This window comes from Phaethon aethereus, assembly GCF_964289735.1.
Source record: "Phaethon aethereus genome assembly, chromosome: 5".
Lineage (NCBI taxonomy): Eukaryota > Metazoa > Chordata > Aves > Phaethontiformes > Phaethontidae > Phaethon > Phaethon aethereus.
Window position 1 is genome coordinate 21,168,520 of NC_138579.1, and position 14,864 is coordinate 21,183,383.

The window sequence follows — 14,864 nt, forward strand, 5'->3', positions numbered from 1 at the left end:
TGAACACCAATCATGTGATTGACACATGAATAGTTGGTGGCTTTTCCAAGACTCATTTATCAAGGAAAAAAGTAAGTTATGAGTACAAGGAGTCTCATGCATACCTTTTCTATCACATGTAATTTGACTATGAGCCAACCACTTTACCCCATAAATATGACAGCCTAAGTGAGCCTTCTTTGAACTCTCCCTGCTAGGCAGCATGGCTGCATGGCGGTGATCTCCCCTTGAGCTGGGACGTGCCTCAAAGTTGGTCTTTGAGGCTGAGAGACCTTTTACCGACAGCAGATCTTTGGTAAGTGACTGATATTGCACGTAACCCTGTAGTTTGATGACTTTCATTTTGCCTTGGTAACTTTGTTTTGCATGCTGCATTGATGCTAATGAAATGTGCATATATAATCCTATAGACATAAACTGTTGACCAAGTCTGGGACTATGTCTAGATCCAGCTGCAACTAAACTCCTCTCTGAGAAGGCCTTTAGAAAGCAAGGGGGTCCATTCTGAACCTCATGACTCAATGGGAGGGCCCTCCTTACCCTTTTATCTCTAGTCTCTCTGTGAATCATTTTAACTCAAATGCAATTTTCCTTTGTATATTTTCCCATGCGGTAATTAATAGAGTGAACCTTGCCATTGAACTTCAAGTTGCACTTTTACATTACATTACATTAAAACGACCTTTGCTAACACCTTTGACAGTGGTTCTTTAAGCAACATAAATCACCCATTTGTGGCAAGAGTTTACTGAGCAGCTATGGTTTCTTAGATACTCTGTATGAAGCTTAAAAAATAAGATATTTCAGTGGAAGCTGCTGATTAATGTCAAAGAATATGTGAAGTTTTCAACCATCAACTTGGAAGTTAAACTCTTTCCTAAGCACTAATAGTGAATAACCCCTTTTTGTTACTGCCTTAAGTTTTGGTCATATTCCTCTGGAAACTTCTCTGTGTTCATGACAGTGCAGTGCTGAAATACCAAATCCTATGCGCCAGGGTTCTAATGCAGGAGTTGCCATCTCTGAAAACCTGATTTATATCCGAAAAAAAATCCTAACCTCAGGATCGTTTAAGTTTGCAGTATAGGGAGTAAAGAAAACGCAAGACAGAAACGCAATTGCAACATAATATGGTGATTTTTGATCCCTTCTCTCCCCCAACAAATACATAGAGCCATTCTAGTTAGCGTTCTTCAGAACATCCTCCAAAACTCCTGTGGACAACCTTGGGGGAAGCATCAGAGGCTGAGTGTGAGGGGGGGTGATGGATCTTGAAAGGCAGTAGATAGAAATTACTTCACAAGGATACCTGTACATGGTGCCTCATCCCAGGCATGACAACTCTGCTACTTTTTCACTTAAGAGATGCTACTTCAAGGTTACAGACAGACTGGATGGAGGTGGCAAATTTAGTGTTACATTGCTTTACGTAGTCAACCTGCACCTTTCAGGACTGTCAAGCTATCATATTAACCACTCTGATGTAATTTTCATGTTCATATTTTCCCTTGGCACATACACGTATCATTGTGGCAATAAGAACTGTTTTGAGCCATCGGACAAAGTATTTGATGCACCCTGCACCCTATGCCAGACCTTTCCTTTTGAAGGTGCTCCCTGCCCTCCTTTTACCTTTGCAGATAAGCAGTGGCAGCTCCTGCAAAATGGAGAAGGCTGGGAGGAGCAGGGGGAGAGTTGTGGCATGAAGGGACACTTCCAGGGGTGAGACATTTTCCATTCTTTCCATGTTTTTTTCCCGGAAGGAGCTGCTCTCTCTCCCTCCTTTTACTTTCCTTCCACTCTTCTGGGATCTGTATCCCACCTAGAAGTAAAATTTACTCCCTGTGGGCTAGTTACCTGCGAGAATGCTCTTTGGTTACTTGGCTAGTCACAAACAGTGTTTTTCTTTAGAAAGACTGCAATATTGTAATATTTATAGTGTTAATATATATAAGAAATCTCATGGTAAATACAAAATATGCTTTGGAGACTTCTGCAAGAATTTCTTGCAGAGAATGATGTATGCTGTTGTACCTGAGAAGGACAAGGGAAGGCTGCTTAGCTAGTGATTCCAAACTAAGCAGAAACTGAAAACTGCGGTCTAGAAACAGATTCAGGAAGTCTAGCCTGAAGGTCTACTCCCTGTTTCAAAAGGTCACTTGTTTAATCTTTCAATATCTAGTCCAACAAAATATCTACTCTAGCCTTATGAATTTTGATGTTGTTACATTCCTAATCACTAGGGAAATGTTCTGAAAACTCAGCAATATGAAAGAATCTGGATGCTTTATTGCACTGTAGAGCAAGAAAACAAAACAAAGAAATAATGGAACAAAAAATGAAAGCCCAAACAGCACTAAAAAAAGGAATATTGAATTTCTACACCCTGTTAAGAGGAGATATTTCTAAAATGAAGTTCAATCTTCTTTTTCTTGCTAAGTCTTTGAAAGTGGCCATGTCATGCAATAGATAACTAGATCTCTCATTGATCTAGCTACACTAATTGTCTTTCTCTGTATCAGTGCATTTCTTATTAGATGCTGAGCATATACTCATAAATCTAGCTTTGCTGCTCTGTGGCACTTTTCTTTGCATCATCATAACTGCATTTTATTTTTTCCCCTGAATTGCACCGATGAACAAGATGAAAGCATTGTCTCAACACTGATCAAAATCAGGGTTACCAGGAATGGCAAGGTAAAATCCATTCGGGTACAGGGAATTGATGTAGAACAACCATTATTAAACCATTCTTGCACTCCCTGGGAGAAGGGAATGTAGATGTAACTCAGAAGGGGGTTGAAGGAAGGAAGGAGAAATACATTCCAGATTCGGCCCTTGCGAGCATCCTTTGAAATTGCTTAAGTCTGTGTCATGAACCTCTGTTGTCCTTTGTCTGCTCCAATGTCTGAGAAAAACATATATATACATAGATCCCTCTTTTTCAACATTTATTATTTTCCTGGGCTGAATACAGAACAGAGGTTTGGGCTCAATATTGTTATTTTTGTTTCTTTAGCAACATAAAAAGCAACGTGCAAAAATTAGTTGGTGTGTATCAGAAAGCCCTATGTGTGCTTTCTAGAGAGAGGGAGAAGATTGGAAAGGAGTATATCAAGCCTAGAAAATTTTCAAGCCAGTGTTTCTGTATTTTCATAACACAGCATCAGTACTCACATTATGACTGCAGCAAGATCCATGCCTAGAGATTTACAAAAATAACATTAGAGAAAGCTGCTGCTCTGTGAGAAGCTGCATATTCCATCTGGGTCTAGACAAACGCCCTGAAGAACTGTGGTTTTATGGGGAAAAAAATATGTACTACTCTGACATGTGCCCTGTATATGTTCAGGATTGTCTCTCCCAAGCTTAGTAACAAATGTAAGTGCTTACAGCTTTTTATATCTGTCTCCCCTCTGGTACTTACTACAGTTAAGAAATAGGGTATGGATTTTGCAGCTTCCTGTGCAGCAATAGCAGAGTTCTTTATAAAACATAAGAATTAAAATAGCACTGAGGTACCAAGAGAGCTGGTTAGACAGTAGGGGAAGCCCGTCTCTAGTGGAATGGTTGAAACCACTGTTCTTCACCCATGGAAGTGTCTGAAATGTCATATATATTTTAAAATATATTATTTAGAATTCTGCTGCTATACTTTCAAGGGCTGTTGATGGGGTGAGTAGGCCCTGGCTGGCAGCAAGCACCCACACAGCCACTTGCTCACTCGCCTCCCTGCAGTGGAATGTGGAGAAAATAGGAAGAACAAGAGTGAGAAAACTTGTGGGTCAAAATAAAGACAGCGAAATCACTTACCAAGTACTGTCATGAGAAAACCAGACTTGGCTTGTGGAATTTAACTTAATTTATTGCCAATTAGCATAAATATTTAATTACTAATTGGGTGTTTGGAAACAAAAGAAGGCAAACATTCAAAATGCCTTTCCAGGCTCAGCTTTACTCCCAGGCTCTCTTCACTCCAGACACCTCTCCTCTACCCATGTTATCACTGTAGGGCACACTCAGTTCTTCCAGCGCAGCAGTGAGTGGCACAGGGGTTGGGGTCAGGACACGGTGGTTTCTTTCTGCTGCTCCTTCTTTCTCAACTGTTTTCCTCCGGTCCTTTACTGGTCCTCCATGGGCTGCGGTCCCTCCAGGGAAGTACCTGCTCTGCCATGGAGCACCTCCCACTGCCCTGACCTTGTTATTCCCTCATTCCCTCCTCTATTCCCTCCTCCTCTGCCTGTCCAGCATTTCTGCCCTTTCTCAAGTACACTTTCCCAGAGTTGCCACCATCCTGTCTGAGAAGTTCAGCAGTGTCCTGCAGTGGGTCTGTTGGAGCCAGTTGGAACCGTCTGTGTTCAGAGAACACAGAAGAACAAAAGATTGTTATATTGTTCTTAGATGTTATATCTAAGCCAGTGATATTTAAAATACATTTAGTTTCAGTCTCATTTTGAATGTGAAGGAGCTAGGACAAATTAGAAAGAAATCCACAGTAAGAGGTATAGGTAATTAATAGAGTGAACCTTGCCATTGAACTTTAAGGTTGATGAGGTTGATGTGACCATACCGCTGATCACCAAGGAGCTCTGTGAGCCCAGCGCTATGCCAGTCTTTCCATACAGCATGTTGAGATGGGCATCACACCTTCCTGAGGTATGTGCCAGGCTCTGGACCAGGGCTGGCTTGCATTTGACTGAGCTGAAAGGCAACCAGTGTGAACCTATGACTATCTGCACTATCTACACTAGCCTAGCAAAAATGTTTTGACTAAGGACATACCTAACATTTGTGGCAGAGAAAAAATAAAATTGCTATATGTGATTGTTTTATGCTTTGAATACAAAGACTGGCTTTCCTCTTGTTAAAATATTTTGATCTGGAGAAAATGATTTAGAAGACAAGCTGTTTAATTAGTGCATGGGCAGAGACAATCTGTTCCAAAAGTAGTTGGCAGCATGGGAGAGGGCGTAAAGTTAAGAGTAGGTGAAGGGGACAAAAGAAATATTAAAGAAATGTGTTTTCTTTGGAGGAGTGCTCCAAAATGCAGAGCCTTGTGGAGAGATGAGGACAGTATGTTCCATGCAGGCACATTATACTAGCACTAAAAAGATGACATTGGTCATCTAGACAAAAAGGTAAACAAGTTCCTTGGAGTCTTGGGGATATTTGTCAGGAATTCAGAAAAGAAAATGGAAGACGGAGCAACCATCTGAGCTCACTGTGGAGCAGCAAATGTTCCAGTGCTATTTTTGGTTGAGTAGTACTGTATATTGAGAGAGTTTATGTGAAATGGGAGGTGACACTACAAAATCATGGAATAAGCATATTTGAAATATGCTGTTCATGGAAATATATATGTTCCATGTATTTAGCATTTAGTCTAGTCTGATAAACAGCTGTAGCATCTTTTGGTTCTGTACTTAAAGTCTCCTACTGCCCTTTCAAAGCAATATGTATCAACTCTGTGGTCTCAACTTGGGAACTTAAGAACCTTGTTTGGTCCTTTTGTTGTCAACAGTTGTCAACAGTCAGGTACAAAAAATTGTGCCTGAGTTAATTCACCTGGAAATGGCAGGAGCCGTAAAAGAATCCAGTTCATCAGCTTTGATCTGTAGGACCAGAGAGAGAGAAAAAAAAAAAAAAGAAAAGAAAAAAAGAGGGATTTCTTTTAACTCCTGAAATTGTTAAGCAACACCAAAACTGGTAAGACCCCTGTGTATGTAACAAAAAATAAGGAAAAAGCGAGGTCACAGTTACTGGTGGAAAAGATACATAAGAACTAAATTCCACAGATAAAGGTATTTTCATGAGAATGTCTGTCCTAACCCCTCTTGGCACTAGAGTAGATTGACAGTAGGTTGTTTGAATTAATATGAGCAAGATGATGATAGTGATGTTGCCTGTTTGGCACTTAGCCACCTTAAGAGTGAAATCAGCACCTTTGTTAGTAAATGGAAATGGCCCCTCATAGGTGGTTATATCACAGAAAACTCTCGGGTTTTTTCTTAGATCCTCCTTTAATCTTTTCCGTATTAGCTCTAGGTGGATTTAAATGTCTCTCTCATTAGCAGGCAGTAATTTATTTATATTTTATGAATGTCTTACAAATTATCTTCTTCATCAGTGTGGAGAGAACTTGTTGGTAAAACAAAACTAAAAAAAAAAGTAGAAAAAAAATGGAAAGTAAAAAAAAATGGAAAATTCTTTATTTATGCCACAAAATGGGCTCAGAGGATGCATTAGTGTGGCTGGAGCTGCTCAGCTATTTGCCAGTGTTTGACTCCAGATTGCAAATGCTATTTAAAAGAGACGTTTGTATGAACCTTTTCAAATTTCTCAACCTTTAATGTTATATATATATATACACAGTGTAATACTGGACTGTCTTAGGCTAATCTAGTCTTGTCTTGGTACAACTGTGCCAAAACTGGAATGTGAAGGCTGTGTTTCCTTATTCCTGAGGACCTGGGCAGAGCAAAATGATGTCCTTTGTAGTAAAATAGCAAGGCCATCTCCTTCTGCAAAAAAAACCCCCATGCAAACCAGCTTTTTTGTAATGTGTGATTACTACGATGTACATATTCCATGAATAATGACATTTATGACGTACCATTTTTTGGATCTGTAGCAGTTATACTGCACTGCGAATGTCCTCTGAATGTACATCTCACTGTAAAAAGACCCCTTCTTTTCACTTGTGTTATGACATTCATGTGTTATTGTTCACTAAGCAATTCTACTGCTGAGTCTTGCTTTTGTGCTCTTTTCAGTAACTCTAAAAATGCCGTGCCTGATTCACCATTGCTTTCTGACTTCACTTGCACTGGTGGAAGAGTAAGAAAAAAATAGACTCTCAGCTGCTCTGCTTTTGTGCGAGTGACTGAGGTGCACAATAACCATGAGTCAGGCCTTTCTGCAGACCCTCTCATTAACAGCGTTACCATTTTTACTTAAAAAAACGCCCAACAACCTTCAGCTGAATTTATCGCTCGGGAACAAAAGGATGTCCTGAACATTTGGTACTGATTTATAGGTCATTCTTTCCACTCCTGTTTCTACCATGAGACAAGACGCTCCTGACATATATTGAAATGCATTTTAATGTTGCTATATGAGGACTGGAGGAAGGATTACTATGCATAACTTTGCTTTACTAGTAGTGCTTGGCAGTTTGAAAGTACTTTTTGTCCAAGGATTCCCAGTACTACACAGCACTGCATGTGCCTCCTACCTCCCACTGTAGCAAGCTGTCTGCCATTTCATTTTTCCTTATCGGGAAACTGAAGCATTTAGTAGAAGTGAACAAGTCACCTTGGCCAAACTAGTAAATAAACAACAACTTGTTTAAATCCTGCATGACAAAAAGCAAGTGTGCCAATCTAAGAGACCATGGAACATCCGTGTGATCAGTTGCTTTCCCTTCACCACACATACAGTAAGTCTGAAATTCTGCCATTGTGAACGTGCCTCTTAAAGAAGCTAGATCATCCTTTAGTGTTTTAGCAAATTGCTCAAAATGACTCTCCAGAAAAAGAGGAAATAAGTCAGACTTTATATTCTTGTGTTGCTTTTCTCCTTGGTACTTCAGTGGCAGTTTTTTCCATGTCTTGTATTTGATTAATCTTATTTATGGCATTATATTATTAATCCTATTTAACCATTTCTGTTCAGAAAAAAAATTGTGTAGGGATCATCTCAAACAGTTTCAGAATTAAAAGCATGTATGAAACATGGCATATTTATACTACTACTTGGGTTCTAAGTGCAGAGCATCCCAGATAGATGAGTGCCTAATGAGGGTCTGACATTGGCACCTCTAAAAGAAATGCTCATGCTTTAGTGGAAGCAGTAGTACTCTCACAAGCTGGTTAGATATTAACCAGTTCAGGCAATATCCCTTCTATATATTATAAAGATAACTTCCGAGACCTTATTTCCTGTCTAGGCAATGTCCTAATCTGAAATGAGATCTCATTTCTGGGTTAAGGGAAATGCTTGATTTGGAAAACTAATTTGGAAATATGTGACTTACAGTGACCTCCACATTCCTTTTCTAGGATAAATACAGAATTTACACTGCCACTGTAATTAATCCACGGTAAGATTACCAGTAATTTCCAGGTTTCTCGTGAAACTCTATTCAATTTTGAGTTTATTTACAGCAGATAAAATCTGAAATAAATCTGACAGAATCAGTTATGTTAATCCAGGCTTGCATCAATATTACTGGAAATAAATTCTAAGTTTATATGAAATAAACTGAGAGTTTATATGATACAGGAGTGTAAAATGTTGCAATTACACTGCTCATATTTGTATTCAGTTTATAGCAGCCAGCAACATACACTCTGTTCAAGAGCTTTCCAGTGTGGATTTACGTAGGTAATTTTATCTCAGGTTGTTTGGTATTTGGCATAAATCTTTTATTACTGGAGTAAACTGATAACGTAGCTACCTGTTTTCGAAAAGGAGTTTTAACCTTCATATTTGTGAATGAAAGCTGGAAATCCTGAGTCTAGAAAATCCAAAGCATGAATTATTTCTACACAAAATCTCAAGATTTTAGAGGGAAAAAAAGGTTTATTTTCATTTTAGTCTTGGTCTTGCTTGTTGAATGCTTGGTGATGGTGAGGCAATGTGGGTGTACATATACGTATATGGACGTGTGAATGTGCACTTTTTCTTACACATTGAACCTGAACTGGAGTGTACTGGAGCCTTTTGGAAGCTCAACACTGTTATTCCAGCCTGTGTTTCTGGTAGGTTAGTAACCGCCTAGTGCATGGAAAATGGAAATCACGATTTTCTGGGGCCAGACATAGACGTTCAGTATTACCCAGGCAAGGCTCTCACTAACAGGGAGTGAGGGTTGTATTGCACCTAACAAGCTCACAAAAGGCAGAAGGACACGTACCAGGTGACACCAGCACAATCACTTTCCCATTCATAAGGTATACAGTTGCAGAAATCCACTCAAATTTTTTTTTTCCTTTTGTCATTTCTAGAAAAAGCAAGTGAGTCAAACAAAGATCCGGGTGATCTCTACCATCCTCTTCATCCTGGCAGGCTGCATTGTCTTTGTGACCATTCCTGCAGTTATCTTCAAACACATCGAGGGATGGACAGCCTTGGAGTCCATCTACTTTGTGGTTGTCACTCTGACTACTGTTGGCTTCGGTGACTTTGTAGCAGGTGAGCAGCTTTGAGCCTAGGTGCTGTGCATGAGGACCTTGGCTCTTAGAATTTGTTTTCTGGTGTAGAGAGGAGGCTTTTTACATCCTACTATATTCCAGTGAAATGATGCCAGGTGGTTCTGTCGGTGTTGCTGTGCAATACAACACTGGGTTGATTTAAGATCCTGGTGCCTTACCATCTGCAGATTGCAAGCTTTCAGCAGTGTAGATAACGGGATCCTGGGAAGTCCTGATTAACCTTTATCATGCAATGAATTATGCACAAGTCAAATGACTTTCCCATTGAATTCAAGATTTGTATTAGTCCATTAGGGCTCAATCTGAAGCTGACTGCAGAAGCAAGGAGCCAAAATGATGAATGGTTGAAGCTTTTACAAAGGAGGTCTGAGCCATGGGGCTGGAGAAATCTTTGGTCAGATGCAGTAGTGGGCTGCTACTACAGGAGCTGCAGAAATTGAAAAATACAAAACCGTGGATGAAATTTTGACATTGCAGTTGCCCTGTTAAGGAAGACTCATGTAGGAAGTGAAGGACTGATGGGGTATGCATCTCAGTGCTAGGAGGATGCTCTCCAAGGTTACTACGGTACTAGCAGGTACTATAAATACACATCCTTATCCGTTTCCAAAGAGGGAGTCAAGATTGTTGGCTGGAGAGATGAGAGATTTTTTTCTCCCCATTAGTGCATGACCTCTACTCCTCATTCCTGTTAGTGGTCCTAATTAAAGGCATTAAGATGCCTTTAACTGTGTTGCAAACAGCCATATTATGCTACTGTTTTGTTACTTCCTGTAAATCAGTGAAAGATGAATGAGTTAAAAACATCAAATTAAACTACAGGTATATTAAAGTTTCCTTTGCTGAAAAGCTGCAGACAAGTCTTTTTGTAGAGAAGACTCTAATCCTCTTTTTTTATGACATAGTGGTATAGAAGACATGAATTATTGAGGGAAAAATGGCAATGAACAAAGAGAGCTTCAGATATGAAAAAGAAGTGTTTTACGAGCATTCAGATACAGTAGTGATTGTATGAGCTTGGTCCATTTTAACCATTTAAATGTGAAGAGAAGCTCACTGATATTCTGTCTTTGTGGTATCACCATGTGAAATAAAAATAATTTACAATATTTTTCTTAAGCATAACACACTTTGGTATTGTTTTCTTTAATAATATAATATAATAGTAAAAAAGCTCTGGATATGAAATTAAATTGTTCTATATCCAACATGATTAGGAGAATATAATCCACAGCTGAGTCACTACTAACAACGAGGATTTTTCAAAAATCAAATGGAGGACCCTGAATGAGAAAACTTCAGAGGTGATTTCATGACAAGAGTTTAAGGCAGGTGATCACCAGGAGATTTGGGTTTTATTGCTGGTTTTGAGACAGATTTTCTGTCACTTTTATTTTCTGTCACTTTAGTCTCTCTATCTCTGTCCCTTCAACATCAAATCAAAAATACTACGTGGTATTGGGTAAAACAGCATCAATGGAGCTATGCTGATTTATTCCACCTAGAATGTGTCCCAGCTCTTGGCACGCTGGGAAAGTTTTTGTACTACTGTTGGAGATAAAATTGTGGATGGAACCTGAAAAAGCAGAATGTCTGATAGGCTGAAAAAAGTGGTCTCATGCTTTCTCAGTTGCCTGATTACTCCGTAAGATAGACCTAGACAATCTGTTTGATAGCAAGCTTCCTCAGGGACATGTATGATCAGAAGAGCCTCATTGTACCATAGCAACAGCGGTCCCCACCTCCCATTGTTTCACACTCAAGGACTGGAAAAAAGAGAGTGATTCATGCAGTCTACGGGGAGAGATTAACATCAAAACCACTATTTGGGTCCCTGCCAATTCTTAAATGTCTGACCTTCCATGGGGATGTTCAAACACCGTACATACACTCATACCGAGTCTGGATAAAATTAAAGAGTCATAGGAATATCTTAGATTGCAAAAAGCTCAGGGGGAAATGCCGAACTGTGTTGTCTGGTGATTTTAATGGGGGAAAATCCTAAAATCTCTCTGTGGTCATACAGAGGTACAGGTTGGCGTCTAGCTCTTGTCTCACAAAGGCTGGAGTCCCCTGGAAATATGCAATCCTCTGCCTGAGTCCCCTGGCAGGCTTGCTCTTCAGGCAGAGATTTACACAGGTACCACCAAGGTGGTGGTGGTTCACCTGTATTGGGGGATATGGCTGTGTCCATGGGGCTGTGCAGACTCTTTGCCACTTGCTCTCTTCAGCTCAGGGCTGTGCCTGCCTCTCCCTGGCTCTCATTCTTGCAGTGCACATAGCACTCTGATAGGAATGGGAGTCTCAAAGGTGCAGTTGTGGTTGCTTTCTTTTGGAAAAGTTTATTCTCTTCTGTGGTAGGCAGCAGCCTGGCTGCTACTGCACTTATTTTAGGCTCTTTGTAGTCAGTTAGATTTGCCAAATGTCTTGCATACTTGTTTTACCAGCTCATCCTGAGACTGGCATGAAGACCATATAGGATATTTGTTGCTTCATTTGATCCAGATCTCCTCTCAAGTCACTGGCCAGAGAATGCACCCCTATAACTGATACCCAAGCAGACAGTATGCCCTTATTATGAGGGCTGATGCACGGTTGGCTTCCTGTCAGATATCCTGATTTGCAGGGGAAGACAAAGCTACTTTTCTTTGTCCTGCACATAGGCCTCTCAATCCTGTAGCTAGCACCAAAAAAATCCAGAAACTCTATAACCTGAAGGGGTTGAACCGTAAAATTTCTGAACAACCAGGCTGCAGGCAGTTTGGAATAAGGAAGACTAGCTGTATTAAACTTTTTTCTTGGAAATGCGTTCATGCTCTTGCAAGTACTATCAAAGCAGGAATTGTAGACTTGCTTCAGAGTATGAACAACATAAAGAAAAGTGTTTACTAGGTGCTCTGGCAGGTCCCATAGCAGCAAAACAACGGGTAATTTTGAAGAGTCTTAAGAATAGACTGTGTTCCTCCCATCTGACAGGCTTCTCGTCTATTATTAGTGTTGGCAACAGCCAAGAAATACTTTCAGGAATTTCTCAGAATTGCAGATATTTTGTCATAATTTTGGCATCTCATGATTCCTAAGCATAAGTATATGCTTATTTCAGGAGGAAATGCTGACATCCATTACCGGGAGTGGTATAAACCCTTAGTGTGGTTCTGGATCCTTGTTGGCCTTGCCTATTTTGCAGCTGTCCTGAGTATGATTGGAGACTGGTTAAGAGTCCTGTCCAAGAAGACAAAAGAAGAGGTATGACTAGTAATTTCTCAGTGGTTTGTAATTTTATAAGAGAGCTTTAAGTGCCTGATTCCTGCTTGTCTAAAGAGGGATGTTCTTCTGCATAACCAACACTCAGTATTCCCCATGGTTTACTCCACTGGCTGCCTTTGGTATCCACTGATCTTTAACTTCTTCACAAAGGGAGGAAAAAAAGCAACTGAAGCAACCTAGGTTGTTACACCTCTATCAGTACTACCAAATACAGAGAACACATCAGCAGTATTGCAATTATGGAATAAGAGATGCCAGTCTTCACTCTGAAACTAGCTACAAAATTGTGATAAAAATTTCAGTGTTTTCTTTTTAAAAATTGGATATGCATGGGTTTTGAAGACATTAGTTGGCTTTCTTCTTTATGAAACAAGAATCTGCCTTTAAACCGGGGTCTTATATTAAGTTTTCCCACCTTTCCCTATGCCAGGGAATATGGTTCTGAATAACAGTTTAGATTCAGGCCCCTTACTGAGTACCATATTATTAAAAATTGAAGAAACTGAGTAGCCAGCATCATGGAGAATATGATTAAATTCACTCAGACACCTGCTCATCTGGCCTGAGGAACCAAAGATGACTTCCTTGTGGACCACTGAATGCAGAAACTGAGTTCTGGCTACAATAGCCCAAGCAAACCCTTGATCTTGGTGGGCTCCTGCAGACATCGTGCTCCTGAATCTGTTCTCCTTTAGCTGAACTTTGGAAAAGGCCCATGTTGACTGAGATATTGCTTGGTCATTTATCTTCTTTTTTCTCATTTCGGAAGAAATATTCATTCAATACAGCAGCCATATAGGTGCTTTATTCTTAATCATTATTCTGCTCTCAGGTGCAAAGCAGTAAAACAGAGCAAAGTAGTGAGACATTTAAGGACATGCTGATGGTGCCCACACAGGATATGTGTTGAGAACTCCTCCAGCTGGCTTGAGAGGGTGGTATTTGGACAGTTATGCAATGGAAACCTCCATTAAAGACAGCGACATTGGTCCCTGAGCATGAACACTAGACTGGATCAGTCAGAGGTCCACTTGAAATTATCTAATAGGTATTTCCAATGTTAATTGCTCTGTGGGTCTGTGGCACTGAATAGAACCTTCAGTGGGACTGAACAGCTCCATCCATGAGTATTATGGGGAAATACATTACTGTATTGGCACACTGGTTGTTGTGCTGTTCTGAAGCATATTGTTATAACTATATATGATTAATTTTGCCCGCTCCTGACCGTCTACCGCTGACATTGTAAGCCAGAAATTTTTCTCTTAACCAAGGAGAAATGTGAAACAGGCAGACAAGTTATATGGCACATAAGCCATTAGCTAGTCACTAGTTGGTGTGTTTAGAGCTTGCCCAGTGTAACAACTTTGCTGCTGAATGGATAGATGCACTGGAGCTGGGACCAGTCCCTGATTTTAGACCAAAGAAGAAAGTGCTTGTGCTGCTGTTCTTTCCTAAGACTGGTGCTTCATTTTCCTTTTTCTTTTTTTTTTTAAATTAATTTCTCTTTCTTGTTGTCGTAAAGGTTGGAGAAATAAAAGCCCACGCAGCGGAGTGGAAAGCAAACGTGACGGCCGAGTTCAGAGAGACACGGAGGCGGCTCAGCGTGGAGATCCATGACAAACTTCAGCGGGCAGCCACCATCCGGAGCATGGAGCGCAGGCGCCTGGGCCTAGACCAGCGAGCCCACTCCTTAGACATGCTCTCTCCAGAGAAGCGCTCTGTCTTTACTGCCTTGGAAACAGGACGCTTCAAGGCCTCATCTCAGGAAAGCATCAACAACAGGCCTAACAACCTGCGCCTTAAAGGGTCAGATCAGCTCAACAAGCACGGGCAGGGGGCATCCGAGGACAACATCATTAACAAGTTTGGATCGTCTGCTAAGATGACCAAAAGGAAAAATAAAGACCTCAAAAAGACCATCCCTGAGGATGTGCGTAAAATTTATGAGACCTTTCGAAACTACTCCTTGGATGAAGAAAAAAAGGAAGAGGAGACGGAGAAGATGTGTAATTCTGAGAACTCTTCTAGCACTGCAGTCCTGACCAACTGCATCCAGCAGCACTCAGACATGGAGAATGGAGTGATCCCCAATGAAACCAAAGAAAAGGAACATGAAAACAAAGCATTACTTGAAGACAGAAATTAAATGTAAAAGATGCTTGACTTGAATTAACGATGTTAATGTTTTTATATACATATATATATTGAGACACGTGCCTTATACAGACTCCTTATTCAGTCTGAATTATATAGCATCGAAGAATATTTCACTGTGCCATAAAGACTCAAGCTTGCTCTGCCAAAACAAACCAGGAACACAGCACTGCAGAATGGCAACAGAAAGCTACGCACATGGAAATTTCAGCCTGTATAAGATTA

General features: G+C 40.4%; 1 protein-coding gene across 1 annotated transcript in view; it reads left to right on the plus strand.

Moving 5' to 3' along the window:
* The window catches only part of KCNK10 (potassium two pore domain channel subfamily K member 10), a gene marked incomplete at both ends in the record, with an annotated part of 65,084 nt that extends 50,453 nt beyond the window's left edge, over positions 1 to 14,631 (plus strand). The window contains 3 exons of the mRNA XM_081999945.1: positions 9,009 to 9,195; positions 12,319 to 12,461; positions 14,008 to 14,631. Coding sequence (XP_081856071.1) covers positions 9,009 to 9,195; positions 12,319 to 12,461; positions 14,008 to 14,631 — 954 coding nt within the window. The remainder of the gene's footprint in view (positions 1 to 9,008; positions 9,196 to 12,318; positions 12,462 to 14,007) is intronic.
* Between the last annotated feature and the right edge of the window lie 233 nt (positions 14,632 to 14,864).